The sequence below is a fragment of the Scomber japonicus genome, chromosome 17 (genome assembly GCF_027409825.1).
Source record: "Scomber japonicus isolate fScoJap1 chromosome 17, fScoJap1.pri, whole genome shotgun sequence".
NCBI classification, from domain to species: Eukaryota; Metazoa; Chordata; class Actinopteri; order Scombriformes; family Scombridae; genus Scomber; species Scomber japonicus.
This window is the reverse complement of record NC_070594.1, coordinates 14,708,434-14,725,635: the sequence shown is the minus strand read 5'-3', so window position 1 is coordinate 14,725,635 and position 17,202 is coordinate 14,708,434. Positions and strand designations below refer to the sequence as shown.

Sequence of the window (17,202 nt, the reverse complement as noted above, 5' to 3'; positions counted from 1 at the left end):
CCCTGCCAAGGAAACTTTATGCCTTGTGCGTCACAGCAGTCTGTTACTTCCACATCCTGGTCCAACTCTAACAGTGTCTGCTCTAGCATATACAAGCTAACTCCTGTCTGCTCCCTGATCTCATCCTCTCATGGCTGCCTGAAACCTATTTCCTTCAGTCTACGGCATGAACAAGAAGATGACGTATAATGTAGTTTTCAACTCTTGAAGACATCAAATTAGGCCAGAGGTGCACCACAGGGATCTATTTTTGGTCTCCTTTAATTATTTTTTGTGTGGAAATGTTTTATTTGTATGTTTCAAGTTTTAAAATAATGGTTGTGACAAGTTTAACGCTGATTTTTTTTTCTTTCATTTTATACAGATGCATTAAACAACAGGACATTCACTCAGCTACAGTTAGTTGTTGATATGGTTCAGTTGTGAGGACTTGGGCTATATTCTTGTACAGGAAATGCTGATCTAATGCTGTTCTCAAGAAAAAGGGAGAAGCTCTTGCAACACAGACAGATACAATTAATGATTGTGCTTAATGTATGATAGTACCTGCCAACATCATGCTAAGAGTCATTATCCTTTGCTACATGCTTTTGCCTGTATTTGTCCAAATGCTGACAGAGCGTAAAACATGACTACATGAAAATCTAATTTAAACCATATGTTCCCATGGAAAGTTATCCAGCATCACCCCTACCAGGTATTTGCTGTCCTCTACCGGTAGACACTGAGCAGCTGTACTGAAGCAGTTGAATTAAATGTCTTAGTTAAGGGTTGGACATTCAGGCAACAGCTCTTACTGACAGTAGGAAGAACAATACTAATAATTTTAATATTTTTCCATGTTGGTGATTTGTTTAACCTACAGGCTGCTGACAAACTACTTTAAGTGTTTTATTCAATTTTACTCATCAGCCAACTGTGGGCATACAGAGCTTACTAGATCCAGTGTAATTATACTAACCATAGATTGGATGATACATTACACATTATACCTTTGCTGCTGAAACTTATATTTCCACTGTTTCATTCAGACACCTCTCTTCGGTGGAGGAAGACAAACTGTTTTGTAACATTAAATACTAAAACTCATATTTTAATTCAAGTTTTCTGATGATTTTCCTACAATGAAGCATCATTGTACATACAGTATACATACAGTAGCAGCAGCAGTGCACTTCTACAGCACAGCAGCAAGGAATAGGTGCTGCATGGATTTTGGATACTTTTCCAGGGGGTTAGCTTTAGGGTTAACAATCGTCGCCTGTCACTAGGAAATCTGCAGGAACCCTGGCTTTGGCAAAAGACTGGCAGATGACCTGGGGATGCAGTTTAGCTTCAGCCAGCACTTTACCACCACTATCTTATATCCTGATGTGATACTCTGGTCAGACTCCACCAAGCTTATCATTTTATTGGAGCTGATTGTACTGGAGAGGAAAGCCTGGATGAAGCCTATGAACTTTTGCTTAAGTAGCCTATGATATATTATGCAGAACTTTTACTTGTAATGGAGTTTTTTCCCCCACCGCTGGCAGAAATGCACAGATTATAATCATAGTAGCCTACAATAAAACCACAAAATGAACCCTATCCAATTAATATAACGATAACCTACAGAATATAATACTGAACGTGTTTATTTTTGACTAATTGTAAAGACATAACTACACTTCCTGTCTTAATCTTTGTTTTCTTAGTTACTTTTTGCTTCTTCTGATCTTTTCCTCGTCTCATGATTTCTAATGATCAAGCCCTCGGCACTACACACATCATGTGACGGGGGAGTGTCAAAAAGTCAGGAAACAAACCGACGCTGCGAGTCTCAAGAAAAGGTAAAGTACAAACTTTTACTAAACTGAGCTGCAACATTTAGGAAGAATTAACAATACTAACACATTAGACTAAAGAGAACGATTTTACTAAGGTGTCACATTTTAGGGACGAATGAATTGATTTGTTCTTCGGGAAAACGAGAAAGGAGAACCTTCAAGTTGTGCTGCGACTTTGTAACTTACTGACTTCTGCAGAGCGCTGCATGTTTGATTAATAAAGCTTACATAAATAAGATTTAACCCTGGTAAACATGAGTGGATGTTACATGAATAGTGAGCATTTGTGCGTTATTGTTGTTCCTGGAAAGCTCCTGTGATTTCCGCATTTGGGAAAAAGCACGTACAGTGGGCCTCCCTCCACACACACACACGATCAAACAGTGTTAATACAAGAAGCACGGTTATAAATGTCTAATTTAGTTTTTAATTAAAATCATAAAATGTACCGCTATTAGTAGTGGCAGGGGTCATGATACTGCCTCAGTTCCACTTTCCAGATGGTTATTTGCATACTGGCCATGGTTTCAGTCCTCTTGAGTCAACAACACAGGAAGTCACAGGAAGTGTGCATGACAGGTTTATAGTAGGCTGTCCTGTCTTATACTAACTACTTACAAATGAGAGCAAATGCTTGATTAGAGAATGGAGGATAGAGAATTACATGTTAAATACACTGAAACTGAATGGCTATGTACATGTCCTACTATCTGGAGTCTGGTTGACATATGTGGCTTTCTATAGATGGCCAAAACTACTAGGACAGGACACACCTGTGTAATCTGGTCTTGGACTGTTTTTTCAGTGTATCCCCACTCAAACAGGTGTTGTCTTGAGTCTGATGTTTGAGCTTCATTGTGTAGAATGATGTAAATGCAGAATTTGACCCTAGTTGATGGTTTTCAAAACCAAATGTTGAAGAGTTGTCTGTGCTTAATGAAAATTAAGGTGTGTACTTAGTGGCAGCACAACCAGTTTAGAGTTATTATGTATTTTACACTTGTGTGACGTAACAAACTTGAAGTCCCCAGTGCATATACACTGACAAGGGACTTTTCAGTAAAGTTGGCGACATCTGGTATCCAGCAGTTCAGGTTTTGATACAGAAAACATTTGCATATTTGTAGATTCTAGAACTTTTTTGTTGAAAAAACACAAATTATTATTTCCAAGCAGAGCATTTTTGATATGTCTTAAAACATGTCTGAGTGGATTTTCAGTTGAGAAATGTAATGCCAAAGTATACAGTGATACAGACAATAAGTGCCACTGATTGTGTGGCAACAATTTTAGGAGGGCCCTTTCCTGTTCTGACACAACAGTGCACCTCACTAATGCTTTTGTGCCTGAGTGGGAGTAAATCCTTGTAGCCATGGCTTTAAAATAATGTTGGAAAGCCTTAACAGAAGAGCGTAACATGTTTTAGAGATATATTAATTCACATAATTGTGGAATACAATTCTCAAAAATGACTTGTGGGAATGTACAGGTGTCCACATACTTTAGGCTGTGAAGTGATGCTCTAAGACATATCCATGGTGGGATTAAAACTTGTGACTAACAGACTAGTGTTATGGTGCAACTAGTCCAAGCACAAGGTTATAAGGGAAAAGAAATGATCACAGTGGATATCATTTGGCATTTTACACATTTGAAGATTTGAAAGTAGGCTGAGTAACCCTACTTAAAATCAGGTTATATAAAAGAAATGATCCAAAACAAAACAAGGTATATTCCCAAACCAGCAACATGCTAAAATAACATCAGTAACTAGGGTAATGACATATTTGTTTGACTTGTCAATGAATTAACTGACAGACGGTGTTGTTGGTGTGTGTCCTCACAGCTCTCCATCATGGCCTACCAGGCTGGGATTCCAGAGGAGCCCAGCGTTCTGGTTAACAACATCAGCTCCAACATCCAGAGGCTGACACTTCTGAGTAATGCGCACAAACACACACACACACACACACACACACACAGCCACAGCTTACTGCATCCAGTATGTGAATTGAGTAAATAAACATTATCATCTTCACTCTTTTCCTCTTCAGCCACTGAGCTGCAGAGGGCTGTCTCTCTACTGGGAACGGAGCAGGACACCAGCCAGCTACGACATTCGCTGTGAGTTAAAGGGATTTATGATATGTGCTTACATAATTAGTCTATTGTGATGAGCATCTTTTGTCATCAGATGCTTGTGCAAAACAAGTTTACTTTTCAACCATGATGTGCATGAAGTGGGAAAATTTTAAAATCAGTACATCAATACTGATACAGCTTTTTAAACCTGATATCACCTGACACAAAGTTTTTTCAGAGTTAACTGCTCATTATTTTTATTGCAAGTATCCTCTTTACTACCTCTCCTCTCAGTGATCTGTCTATCACAAAGCCTATTCAGTCGTTTTGTACTTAAACTGAATTAAAAAGATTCATCCTGTTTGACATCTTTTGTCTTTGGTTACCAGGCAACAGAAACAGCAGCAAGGCAACCAGCTGGCGAAAGAGACTGACCGACTTATCAAGGCATTTAGTGCGCTTCCTGTTAGCACAGATCAGGTATTGAACTCCTTAGTAACTTCGTCTTACACTGTTGTTCAAAGTCACCAGACTGAATAAAAAGGGGCAAACAGTTAGCTCCAGCTTAACTTTGGTGGTGTCTAATATAATAATATAATATTTGTGTTCTATGTGTCTTTTAGCGTCAAAGAAAGATACAAAAGGAGCGCCTGTTAAACGACTTCTCCGCCGCCCTGAACAACTTCCAGATAATCCAACGCCAGGCAGCTAACAAAGAGAGAGAGTTTGTGGCTAGAGTCAGAGCCAGCTCCAGGGTGTCGGTTAGTAACCTGCTGTAACATGTCATAAGAATAGCAAGGTGGAGCAGAGCCTTAAGTCTCTGTAGCTTTATCATACAAACACACACCACAACACTCATGCAAGAAAACTGGTGAACAAAATGTGAATTTAATAAATTTAGTAGTTTTTACGCACTTCAGTAATAAAAAAAGATCAGTGGGGACAGAAATACATTTGAATAGAAGAGTCCTTGCAAAGAAAGTTGATAATATGGGAATACAACCCCAGCTGGATGCATGCCCATGAAAAAGGCAGCAAACAAAGGACAAGAAGAGGTTGTCTACAAAGTTATTGTAGTGTTGTAAAATCCCCCCAACATTTAATGATACAATGTTTCAAACATGAAGCAGACATCCGTGTGAACAAAAAGCAGATTACATGTACCAGACAGAAAACATTACAGCTCCACCTACAGTTAGAGGGTCACATGATATAAAATAACACAAGTTAACTACAAAAAATGTGTATTTTTGTGAATATGTGTGAGACAAGATTATTTTCTATCATAATAATAATAATAATAATTATAACTATTATTAGTATTTAGCAACATCTCCCACTGCAGTCAGCTGATTCTATAAAAGAGCTTAATAATAGCACAAAGTAATTGCAATACATAAATGTCTTGTAGGCTACATCTCTTTCCTTATTATTCTCAATTCATAGTTATTATTCGTAATAATTTAACGTCTAGTAGATTAAGGGAAATGTAGTGTTATCTATACATCTATATTTGTATTCTATGTCCTTTATGAAGCATATCGGGCTCTCGGAAACTGCCAACTTGAGAATTGGTTTTACATAATTCCCCAGATATCTGCCTCCTCATGTATCTACATTATGCAGCACATACTGTGTAATCTTTGTGGAAATATCACAATTTTATCCATGATGAATTCTGGCAGCAAAATATGAAAAAAAAACTCTAAAGTGCACCTTTTTAATTTTAAAAACACTATTCCTCTATAGTATATTTGTGATGTAGAAATAAATAATTGAAAAATATATTTCAAGAGTGGTACTGTTGAGCCTTTATTTGTTGTTGTTTTTTAACATTTGTAATAAAAGTCGATGCCGGTAGTCTGGAATAAAACTGGAACAAAATAACAAATGTATTTGAACTGAGAGTTGTATAAGCTGTTGTTCCTATCGTGCCAGGCACTTAGATACTGACTCCCTTGAGAGAGCCTGCTTACTTGGCAACTTTGTTCCCTCAATGCTTATCTCACTGCAAAGAAAAGTACCTGTGTCTGCTGTGTTCACACTGATAAGCAGGAACAGTTCTGTACTGCTTTGAATAGTTTGTAAATGTTTTTGGGAATTTAACTTTTCTGAAGCTACTGACTCAAAGTACATTTAATGCGATATTAGGGTGAAGGGCACTGTAGGTACTATAGCATCCTGTACCGACTAAATTATCACTGTACCTTTATTCATAAATCTCTGAATTTACCTTAACAGGGAGGCCAGCCTGATGATGGTTTTGGTTTTGGAAATACTTCCCCTTCACCAAGGTTGGTCTTATATTTCTGTTTATTATTATACTTTCTTGTATTATTATAATCTATACTCTCTTATAATATTACCATCATTATTATTATTACATTTGCTCCTGCAGTGACTCTCAGCTGCAGGTTCAGGCTGAGGCCATCACTGAGGAAGACCTGAGGCTGATCCAGGAGAGAGAGTCATCCATCAGGCAGTTGGAGGTACAACAAAAATAATCTAATGTGTACACCAGCATGGCCACTAATGTATAATGTGTCCCATCATCTGTGTGTTTTGATGTTCACTGTGAGGTCAGACGCATACATTAACCACTTTTCTTTATGTCCATGAATTCAGTCTGACATCACAGATATCAATGACATCTTCAAGGATCTGGGGATGATGGTCCATGAACAGGGAGACATGATAGGTGAGCTCCTGTCACTAACATGCAGATGTTCCTTTATTAACACTTACAACTGAGATATCCACTTACTTTTATCTCAGTATATGCCACCTTTTTGGGCGGCTGTGGGCAGGAGGTAGAGCGGTCGTCCTCCAATTGGAAGATTGGTGGTTCGATTCCCGGCTCCTTCAGTCCACATGTCGATGTGTCCTTGGGCAAGACACTTAACCCCAAAATTGCTCCCGTTGCTGTGCCAACAGCGTGTGGATGTGTATAAATGGTTAGATCCCCCTGATGGCAGGTTGGTACCCTGCGTGGTAGCCCCTGCCATCAGTGTATGAATGTGTGTGAAAGGGTAATATGACATGTCATGTAAAGCGCTTTGAGTGGTCACACAGACTAGAAAGGCGCTATATAAGTACAGTCCATTTACCATTTACTTTTAAGCCAGAACCCGCCGAGACAATAGCAGTATTTATTTATATTCAGACATTTCAGATCTTTATAAAATGGCTTATGGAAAAGCTGCAGTATATTAATTCCTTAATGCCTCAAAGTCACAATAAAACAGCATTTTAAGGCACCTTGCCTCCTTAGTTTTATATATTTTTCTGTTGAAACCAAAAATAAGGGCAGGATAATAAGGGCATACTCCAATCGCATATCAGACAAAACACTTTTATTTGTTGAAAGAGGTAGAAGGATAAACTGAGAAAATAATTGTGGTTGTTTTAGTGGAGATAATTCATATTTATGCATTTATTAGGTAAAAGACTATTTGAGTGCTTTTTCTGGTGATATTGTCTGTTAGTCAGTTGCCTCTTGTTTATTTCTGTCATAAATACAGTTCATGTTCTTTGTGAGCTACATTATTTACTGCAGTCAAGTCAATCCATTTTGTTTATATAGCCCAAAATTTCAAATTTGCCCAAAAAGGACTTTCCAATTGATTCTATCCTTTGATAGAAAAAAAGTTTACAGACTAAATAAATATATGAAATGCATATATGAAGAATATTATTTTATCCAACCAATTCTGGTCTATCTCCTTATCTATTATGTGAGAAAAGAGGATTGTGTAGATGTGACCCTTCTGACCACCTATTGCTTATAAAACTATGTGTGTGTGTGTTTTCTTATGTGCTCTGCAGACAGTATAGAGGCCAATGTGGAGAGTGCAGATATGAATGTCCAGAGGGGCACACAGCAGCTGGCTCGTGCTGCAGACTACCAGGTAAAACACAACAGGTCAAAGGAAAGACAGACAGATAGGAACAGCAAGAGGGGGACGGGAGGGGAGGGAGTGTGTCAACTGGTAAACTGGTTGAGAAGTCTAAACCAGATTGGTTGCTGGAGGCATCTCTGAGGGAGCAGTATGTGCAAAGATACGACCCTTCGACCTCTTTCACTCACTTTTTAGTCAGTTTGCTTGAGTAAATAAGAGTTGAAAACAGAGGCATTGAGAAAAAAGATAAAAGAAAAGATTGGTCACAAATTGTAACTGTGTACTGATTATATTTTATACATATTTATGACTTGAACAACCACTTTGTGCTTTTTTCCCCCTTAAGCGGAGTTCCCGAAAGAAGATATGCATCCTGATGATAGTGTTGGCCGTAGTTGCTGTTGTGATAGGACTCATCATCTGGGGCGCTGTCAAAAAGTGAAGACTATTCCTCTCATCCCCCTGTCCTGTTGAGTCATCAGCCTGGACGACAGATGGAAACAACATCCTTCCTCGCCTACGCCTCATTGGAACTGTCTGTCTTTTATTTGATTTGATTATATTTTTAAAATAGTGTCGTCCATCCTCAGTGACAGGACTGCACTCTTCACTGTGAAACAAAACTAGCTTTGGTGGCTTGATTTTGATAATCGGTTTTGATTTGAATGATTTGTGTCTGATTTAGGCATGATTTACGTAGATATGAAAGGTTTTAGTCCTCATCTGATTGTCAGAGGGAAGAGTAATCACAGGTGGAGCATTGTTCATTGGCAGCCATGGGTGAGTTAGCGTAATGCAGTACTCTACATGATTTTTTAAATCACTTATCTGATGTACTTTAAGTTATAATGAATTAAAATAATTAGTTAATTTCTATTCAAATTTATAATGTTGTACAACAATCATAATTGAAGACAGGTCCATGTGATTACAAGAGTATATTACACTATAAGCCAATCATTCCAGGTAATTATGAGAAGATTTTTTGTTAAATAGCTGGTGAGCTAGTGACTGCACAAATTGTTCTTAACTACGTAGCTCAGAAGACTGGAAGTTAGAAGTTTTCATCTATATTAACAGTTTTTATTAAATTAAATATCACATTAGAGATGACTACGCACAAATAATGTAAGTATAACATGTAAATATGGCAGGTCAGGTGAAGATGTAGTTTTATTTCATGGTTTGGTTTAACCTGCTTTGCTGTGCTGGTGCACTGCTGTATCCATTTTCTGACTGATTAGACCTCGTTAAAGGTTGATGGTGGTGGGAGCTACATCAGTCAGTCATGGTCCTGAGAAGAGATCTAATTAGCTAAAGCAAGTGAAAACATCATGTGGGTGTACTATTGGTGTATATTTCATTCATGGAAAGTTGCACAGTCAGTTTTCACTTTTTTCTGTGGCTGACAAACTACTTTTTTATATTCCTGATATGAAGAAACCAAAACTCTGAATCATCCAAAGTACAGTTCAAGCAAACACTAAATTGTTTGCCTCTACTATTCTATCCAAATGTAAAACTATGATCATATGTATATTTTTAATAAAAAAGTTTTAGCTGCCTGTCATGTGCTGAATAAATTACCTGAATATACTTCGGCTGAAGTGAGAGTGCTTTTTGACTGCAGTATTCAATATGCATCAAGATTTTTTTAAACTAGTAGAACCTATAACCAATAATGCTGAAACTGATTGTTCATTCAGTAGTTTTACATTCAAAGTTAAATAAATGAAAAACAGGCAGTGGACCAGTCGATTTACATATCATTTGGTGCTTATTTAATTAGGTGAAAGTCACTCCCAATAAACAAAGTTTAAATGTGTCTTCAGAGAGTTTTATTACCATGGCAGTCCAACTATAAAATCACTAGTCTCTGTATGAGGGGAGTCTGAAGAACTGTTCTATGATTGGAAACACCCTGAATCTTGGGTAATATAGGTAGTTACCAGATGAACACTAGATGGATATTTTGTGCAGATTATAGTAACAGTGTTTACCATGTTTGAAGCAGACTGTAAAATACTGGTAGGATTTAGATCCAGGTTATGGGTCTAATGGCTTTAGTCACAGTCATGGATCAAAAGGACTTATGTGTTAACAGTAGGTTAAATGCTGTACTTGCACTTTACATGAATATTTCCATCATATGCTGCTTTGTTTTTCAGCAGTACATTGTATATTGCTATAAAAAAACAATTTATTATTAGACAACTACATTTATTTAACAGCTATAGTTACAAGTTAGAATGACTTCACAATGTGTGCTCTGCTTATAAAAAGTAAAGTAAAGTACAGATCAAAATAACAAACAGTAAACCAATGCTTAAAATTAGCACGGCCTCAACTAAATAATAATCCTATTGTGATGCAATGTATATATGGTGATTTAGCACTGGAGGACATCACTCTGCGTACAGAATGCTTTTACCTTTTCATATTTAAGTGCACTTCTATTTGTATAGAGTATTTTTCAATTATGGTATTGGTAATTTTTACTTAAGTAAATTATCTGAACATGTCTTCTAACTGTGATTTGGCTGTATGTTTTTTGAGCACTTCCATATATTCTATGGTACACACACATATACAATATATGTTCAAATTTAAATATATTTATCAACAAAGCCATTTTGTAGCTACAGTTTTAGGGCACTGTCTTGTGGGGATTTACCAACCTATAATTGCATATGTGTATGTGAGGATAGGCTGATTCTGGTATTTTAGGACCAAATAAACTCAAAATTTACTTATTTTAGATTATTTTTTTTGAGCAAACAAAGCATTACACAATAAAAACCTACTGTTTTTATTCCCGTGTGCAAGAGTCAATGTAGAGACAGCTGTGTTATTCTGTCTTTTCATTTTGATGTCACGTCTTTAGTGATACAATACTTGTCTGAATGAGTTACAATCTGCAGCAGGTTTTAATTAAACTGTCAAACCCAAAAATCCTATTAAACACAAGTTATAATGAACTGCACTATCTCCTCCCCAATACAACACACTTACTGAAATAACAAATAGAGATTATTGAGAATCATACTACATCCTACAGCTCAGTACATTTAAGGCAGCATGGTCCTGACTCTTCAGGCCTAACAAAAGTTAACAACAATCTAAGACTTATTTCTGTATTTCAGACTATGAATAGTATCCCACCTTTTTTGGCAGTACTGCACTAATGTGTGCTCAGGCAAGCTCTGAAGTTGTTGCTTTTGTTTCAACACCTGTGTAGTAGTACAAATCAAACATTTTCCAAGAGAGCATTTTCTCCTTGAGAAAAGTATTGAGGACTGAGGATGCTGAATGGGATGAATTATTTTGGTTTAACTGTTGGCCATCAGTCCCCCCTCAGCGCCACTTTGACCCACCAGTATGTTAATTCTGAGTACCTTGGACAGCTCCAGGATCAGGACTCTGGACAGCAGCCATGAGCGTCACCACCTCATCTTCAGACCCCGACTTTCTTGACTCTGAAGCTGCACTGACGATAACCTGTCAACCAAACCAAAACAACCACAGAGACACTCTGTAGGAATGAGGAAAATATACAATTTGCACATGTTCCAAGTAAATTGATCACATTTACTTCAGAATTTCAACTTTTTCCATATTATTTTATTTTCCATCCATTCTTAATGATTTTAGTGCCCCCTTTGCCTGTAACAAAAAACAAAACAAAACAAGAAATGCTACGGTTGCTGATGAACTAAAAGGTCATAGTCTTTTCGTATATTTCTGTGGGATCAGGTTCCTATAATCTGCTTAGTTTTTATGGCTCTTTTGCATTTTTAGTTTTCTGTTTTTATTGTAAAGGACTTTGTAACTGCTTTGAAAAGTGCTATATAAATAAAGTTATAATTATAACAATAATAATAATAATTATTATTATGGAGGACTTCTTAGTCATGTTGCATCCACAGGTAAGATCACGATACACATCAAGATCAATATGACAAAGTTATTTATATCAGTTGACACATTATCTATATGATTGTAAAAATTCCTCTTGAACTGGCAAAGATAATAACAACTGTTATACCCTGACCTAAGGTCAAGGGCACAGTTTAAAGTAATTTAAGTCAAGTTATGAAAATTAAACTGTTTTGTGGCAACATCTGCCTTACCTATCCTAGAGGAGGTTGCAGGCCTTTATAGACTCACTCTGCCACCAGAGGGCCTCATAACCCAAGTGGTAATTATCAAGCATCAGCGATGAGTAGAAGTCTTAGGAATTAATCTCAGCACCCTCTTACAACATGAGAACAGCTGTAAAGTGAATGTATAATAATGTTTTGTAGTTTTTTTGTGGGATAGGTGTTCAAAGACAGAATGTTCAAAGATTTAATAAGGTGAAATTTTGATTTACGCCCACCAGTACAAGATGATGTTAGGATATTCTGTTTTACAAGAAGTAGAAGTCCTGTGAGGTCATTTCATGGGGATTGTAAACGACATGATATCAAACCAATTATAGACTATACCCATTATGATCTACTACATATTTGTGTTATCTTTATTAGGACACAGTCATCATACAATACAAATATAATGCTGTTGGGCAATTTTAGCACTGGTTTCTATGCCTATTTAGGTAAAATAGGCTACTCCCAGTCACAGGATGGCACTATGGTGAGAGAACTTTGAGCGAATACTGTGAACAGCTGTCTCTCATTATCCAATTTACACAATCTGCTCCAATTTCGACACTTTATAAGCACCACATGCCATAGTATGCGTCACACAATAATGGAAAGCAAAAGAAAACCTAACGGGCATGAGGTGGAAAGTTTGCTACTTGCAGAATAAGTTGAGCAAAACAGAGTCATTATTAAGGGAAAATTAAATCCTACTTTAACCCCCAATATAAGAAGAATTTGTGGATGTCCATCTCTGAAGCAATCAATAGCACACTCCATTATGCAATCAGGACACTGCAGGAATATGAAAAACACTGGTATATAATACATGTGCAATGTAGGGTGGAAATTGCCAGCTTCTGCAGGGAAACAGAGAAAACAGCTAGGCTTATATTTGATTGCAGTGTTACGCTATGCACATTGTAAAATAGACTTTTTGGGGGTAATTGGTAATTGGTATCCTCTACAATACCTCAAAAAAAACTTTAATACCTTAATAGCTGTCACCATCATTACTATGGGAAACAGGCAAAGCAGTAGGACAGAGGAATAATCATATCATATTCAATGCATAAGACCAAACAAAGGACCTACTATATCTCCTGTGAACTGGAAGCTTTCAAGTTGAAAAATAAAATGTACAAAAGACAAAAATTGAGCATTTCAATTAACATATGCTAATATGCAAATCCAAATAATTAAAAAATGTTCACAAGCTGTTTTAAACACAGTTGTGTATTGTAGTAAAGCAGACACACAGAGATGTGTGGGATTGCTGACAGTATACAATTCTCATTTAGGTAACAGATCTATAATTGTACTGGACACTCTGCTGTGTAAGTTAAATAGAACACAGTGTTAGCAAATAGAGGTTAAGAGGGGTTAACCAAACAGCTAGTGTTCCAGTCTTTCACCTACTTCTATCTACTGTTCATTTGCAAACCAAAAGAATTATAGAGCTCGTTTAGCTCAGTGGGTAGAGCACTCGCCCCATGTGTTGAGGCTACAGTCCTCACTGCAGGCGACCCCAGTTTGAATCCCACTCCTATCCTGCGTGTCATTCCTCTCTCTCTACTAACCTGTACATTAAAGGCAAAAAGCGCCAAAAAATATACTTAAAAAAAAAGAATTACAGCTGCTGCATGCTTTCAGTCCAGGGCTGATGAAATGAATTCATTTCAAACAGTATGCAACTGAAGAGCATACAGACCATAGGAGGACTGAAACATATCAGCTTGCATTGCCTCAAATCAATCAATCTGTTGTATAATCCTCTTTGAACTTTCTGTTTAGCAGCATGTAATGATGAAAGACACAAGCAACACACATGACTGTGATTTTCAGGTTCACAATGATGCCTGGACTTTGTGTTATCTTTGGCTATTGAACTCTGAGAGGCTTCAAATCTACACAATCTCTTGCCCAAACTGGACAATAATGTCATCTTGTTGTGAAAATCATCAGAGGCTTGTACCTTTTTGATAATCACTTTGAAATTTAAACCTAACAAGTTCTTGGCAGAGCATTCAACTTAAATTGTTTGCTGATGGGGTTAGACGTGACAGCCCTCCATGTCAATGATTGAATCACTGAAGATCACTGATTGCTCTTTTATGTTGTCAGACTTGATCAACTTCACACTGTATCTCTCTTTCTTCTCTCTTCTTTTGTTTTCATGTGTTTGTGTGATTGTGTTTATATGAGGGAGAAACTTTCTGTTTTTGAGTATTTGCATTGAGTATGAGTATTGAGCTCTATGTACAGACTTTCTTATCTTTATGTAATTGAGCCACGTGTCACATGGGCTAAGATCTATGTTTGCTTGTGTGGGTCAGAGGATGTTGAATGTGAACAGAGTATATAAGCCTTTCACCCATCTGTCAACTTTCATTCCAAAGTAGATTCTGTTGCCTTCATCCCTCTCTGAAGTCCCAGCTCCTCAGTCATGCTGCGTCCGATGGTCCTCTTCCTCTTCTTGGCCTGTGCAGTGTCTCTCAGCAGATCTGCCGTAGTCCTAGAAAATGGCATGCCCATCCTGTGGTCTCAAACAGTGACTGACCTGCCGACACAGAATGGCATCTTGACTCCTGACCCCTGGAACTTTCTTCATCGCATGAGTCTTTACCGCCTGATGATAACTGCTACAGACCCATTCATGGAATCCATGGGGACAGGCACCGGACTCAACCCTATGTGGGGGCTGACAGTCCAGCTTGGATGGTTCCTTACTTCAGGTCAGATAACAATTATGATCTTTTAAAAAAAGTCCAATAATGTTTCAGTTGCTTATTACTGTTTTTTCTGCTGTTTAATAAACAAAATGTAAATAGTTCAGCTCTAGAAGAAAAGAAGATTTCTGTTTGTGAATTAAAAACTATATACATACATACATATACATACATAGAATAACAAAATTAATCAAATATTCAAGAGCGCCACCACCTGGATTATCATACAAACAAATGATATCTTAAAGATTAAAAGTCTAGACAGTATGTTCAAAGAAATTGAGACTTTATCTAAATATCAAAATATAGGTGAGTAATTATTTTAATGTTATATTTACAAAAGGTACTGTACAAAAGAACTGTCTGAAATTGTTTGAAATACAGCACTTACAAAGTAAGAGCTATGCCCTTCTCAATTTGAGAACTCAAGAAAATCTTATTTATCTTATCTCAGTTTTATTCTTTCTTTTAAAAGTTGGGCAAATGTCAGCAAATAATATTCTCACCATAACCCATACAATAAATCCATTTGGAATAGCACAAGTTAATGTATCAAATTCTCTAAAAGGAATTAGAAAACTGTGTTCAGACGGTTCCTAGGACAACATTATACCAAATTCATCAAATATATTGAGGATATGATTTGTATCTCTTTGGAACCATTTAGGAAAGAATAAGGATTTGTTTCTTTTAAGTTGTTCCAGAGAATACAAATACATAAATCAAACACTCAGCAATTACCTTTGACCTATAGAGTTAACAAATGACTTATTCTTACTTTCCAAGATTTACTGAAACATACTCATCCTGTTGTAGCCCCAAACTCAGGGAAACATAACACTATATCTACCTGAGAATCCATATGGAAACTGATTATGTTATGTATGATGTGTTGTTTCTGCAGGACGTCTTGCTGACCCAACCGGTGCTACAACCTGTGGCCTGCAAACAGGAGATACTACGTGTGTTTCTACCCAGAGCTGGTGGAGCTGTAAGTATACCAGGCACACATGCACACACTGAACATTAAAAGCTAAAATAACCCTGCATATGTCCTCCTCCAGGTGTGAGCTACTTTGTCTCTGCACTGCCCTTCCTGTCTGCCGCACAGCAGGGCTTACTGGGAGAAGGTGTTCAGGTATGTGTGCAGCTCGATATCTCAAACTGAAAATGTCATAGTTGGAGGGGAAAAAAAGAGTAAAAGCTGCACTCATGGAATATTTTTGGATGCAACTGTAAATAATTATGTTTCTGTGGATGATGAGTATAACAGTGATAATGAATGTTATACTACTAGGTCCAGATGCAGGTCCCTGAAGGTGTAGAAGACTATTGTACCACCTATGCTGACTGTACCACTCGCTACCCCGATGCCATGGCTAAGTGGGATGCCTATTTTACGGTATATGAAATGCACACACACACACACACACACACACACACACACACACACACACACACACACACACACACAGACACAAAAACACTAGTGAACAGTATGTCATGTATTAACCATTTTCAACACTGACAATAAAAACAACATTTTTAAAGGTGTACTGTACTGATTTTAATACATTAAGCTAAGTTGTTGTATGAGTTTATTCATATTTTATGTGTGTGTTTAAAGGGTCTGAAGACTACTGCTGAGTCCACTCTGCCTGAAAATGAGAAGAGGGACACTATCCTCGGTCTCTACTGGGCGGCTCAAATGGCTTCAATTTATGCCGCAGCAGCATGCAATGCCAAGTAATCAATCAATCTATCTATCTATCTATCTAGCTATCTAGCACCAGTATTAAAGCATTTTTTTAAAACATTTTGATATCCTCTCCTCTCCCTCAGGATGAGCTCCTATTCCTCTTCTGAGGTGACTTTCTTTAACAGCTGGCTGAACTCAGCGGAGTACGTATCAGCTGCAAACTTCCATTCCACTTTGGAAAAATCAGCAAAGTTCTCAATCCCTCTGCCAAGTCGTGTTTTAAAGGTACATACTTACAACTCCATCCATCCTTTCATTATTATCCCTCTACTGCATCTTAACAACCTGTGAATTTATCTATTTTTTCCCCTGTCTGCCTTAATTTTGCATGTAGGAGGGCGACAATCCACCTAACATTGCTGATCTGAGTCAGGAGGAGAACCACACACTTTCTGTCTTCTCCTGGATGAAAAATATGAACACTCTGCTGGGTAAGGAAGACACACACACACACACACACACACACACACACATACATACACACAAAGATATACTGTGATAAAACGCTTTATTTAATTATAAGAATAATCATTATCATATGTTTCATCCACCAGGCGGGTCATTGGTGCGTATGTGGCGAAGTGCCATGTGTTCAGCAACAACAAGAGAGAAAGGCAGAGAGATGTTGGAGCAGCTGATGCTGAATCCCAGCTTCGCCACAAGCACTTTCCTGTCCATCATCAGTGGAATGACTACCAGCTGTTAAGAAAGAAACAGCAACTCCAGTCATATAATGATATTTTCATCCTAAAGTTAAAGGCA

The 17,202-nt window shown here is 37.5% G+C and overlaps 2 protein-coding genes across 2 annotated transcripts; both read left to right on the top strand.

The window, feature by feature from the left end:
• Positions 1–1,784: 1,784 nt before the first annotated feature.
• stx7l (syntaxin 7-like) lies at positions 1,785–9,406 on the top strand. Its single transcript, XM_053336596.1, has 10 exons — positions 1,785–1,832; positions 3,676–3,769; positions 3,884–3,953; positions 4,301–4,391; positions 4,535–4,672; positions 6,153–6,205; positions 6,310–6,400; positions 6,537–6,609; positions 7,737–7,819; positions 8,157–9,406. Exons 2-10 carry the CDS (start codon positions 3,685–3,687, stop codon positions 8,250–8,252), a joined length of 780 nt encoding a protein of 259 aa, XP_053192571.1. The 5' UTR covers positions 1,785–1,832; positions 3,676–3,684; the 3' UTR covers positions 8,253–9,406.
• A 4,928-nt stretch (positions 9,407–14,334) lies between these two features.
• On the top strand, positions 14,335–17,202 carry leg1.1 (liver-enriched gene 1, tandem duplicate 1). The gene is made up of 8 exons (XM_053336990.1): positions 14,335–14,687; positions 15,586–15,672; positions 15,746–15,819; positions 15,979–16,083; positions 16,309–16,427; positions 16,524–16,665; positions 16,775–16,871; positions 16,995–17,202. The coding sequence occupies exons 1-8, from the start codon at positions 14,399–14,401 to the stop codon at positions 17,144–17,146; spliced, it is 1,065 nt and encodes a 354-aa protein (XP_053192965.1). The 5' UTR covers positions 14,335–14,398; the 3' UTR covers positions 17,147–17,202.

Excerpts from the sequence above, each read along its gene's own strand:
- stx7l (XM_053336596.1), top strand. The coding sequence starts at position 3,685 with ATGGCCTACCAGGCTGGGATTCCAGAGGAGCCCAGCGTTCTGGTTAAC. Across the intron at positions 3,770-3,883 it reads CCAGAGGCTGACACTTCTGA|CCACTGAGCTGCAGAGGGCT; the intron begins GTAATGCGCACA and ends TTTCCTCTTCAG. Across the intron at positions 6,206-6,309 it reads AATACTTCCCCTTCACCAAG|TGACTCTCAGCTGCAGGTTC; the intron begins GTTGGTCTTATA and ends TTGCTCCTGCAG.
- leg1.1 (XM_053336990.1), top strand. The coding sequence starts at position 14,399 with ATGCTGCGTCCGATGGTCCTCTTCCTCTTCTTGGCCTGTGCAGTGTCT. Across the intron at positions 14,688-15,585 it reads TGGATGGTTCCTTACTTCAG|GACGTCTTGCTGACCCAACC; the intron begins GTCAGATAACAA and ends TTGTTTCTGCAG. Across the intron at positions 16,666-16,774 it reads TGCCAAGTCGTGTTTTAAAG|GAGGGCGACAATCCACCTAA; the intron begins GTACATACTTAC and ends TTTTGCATGTAG.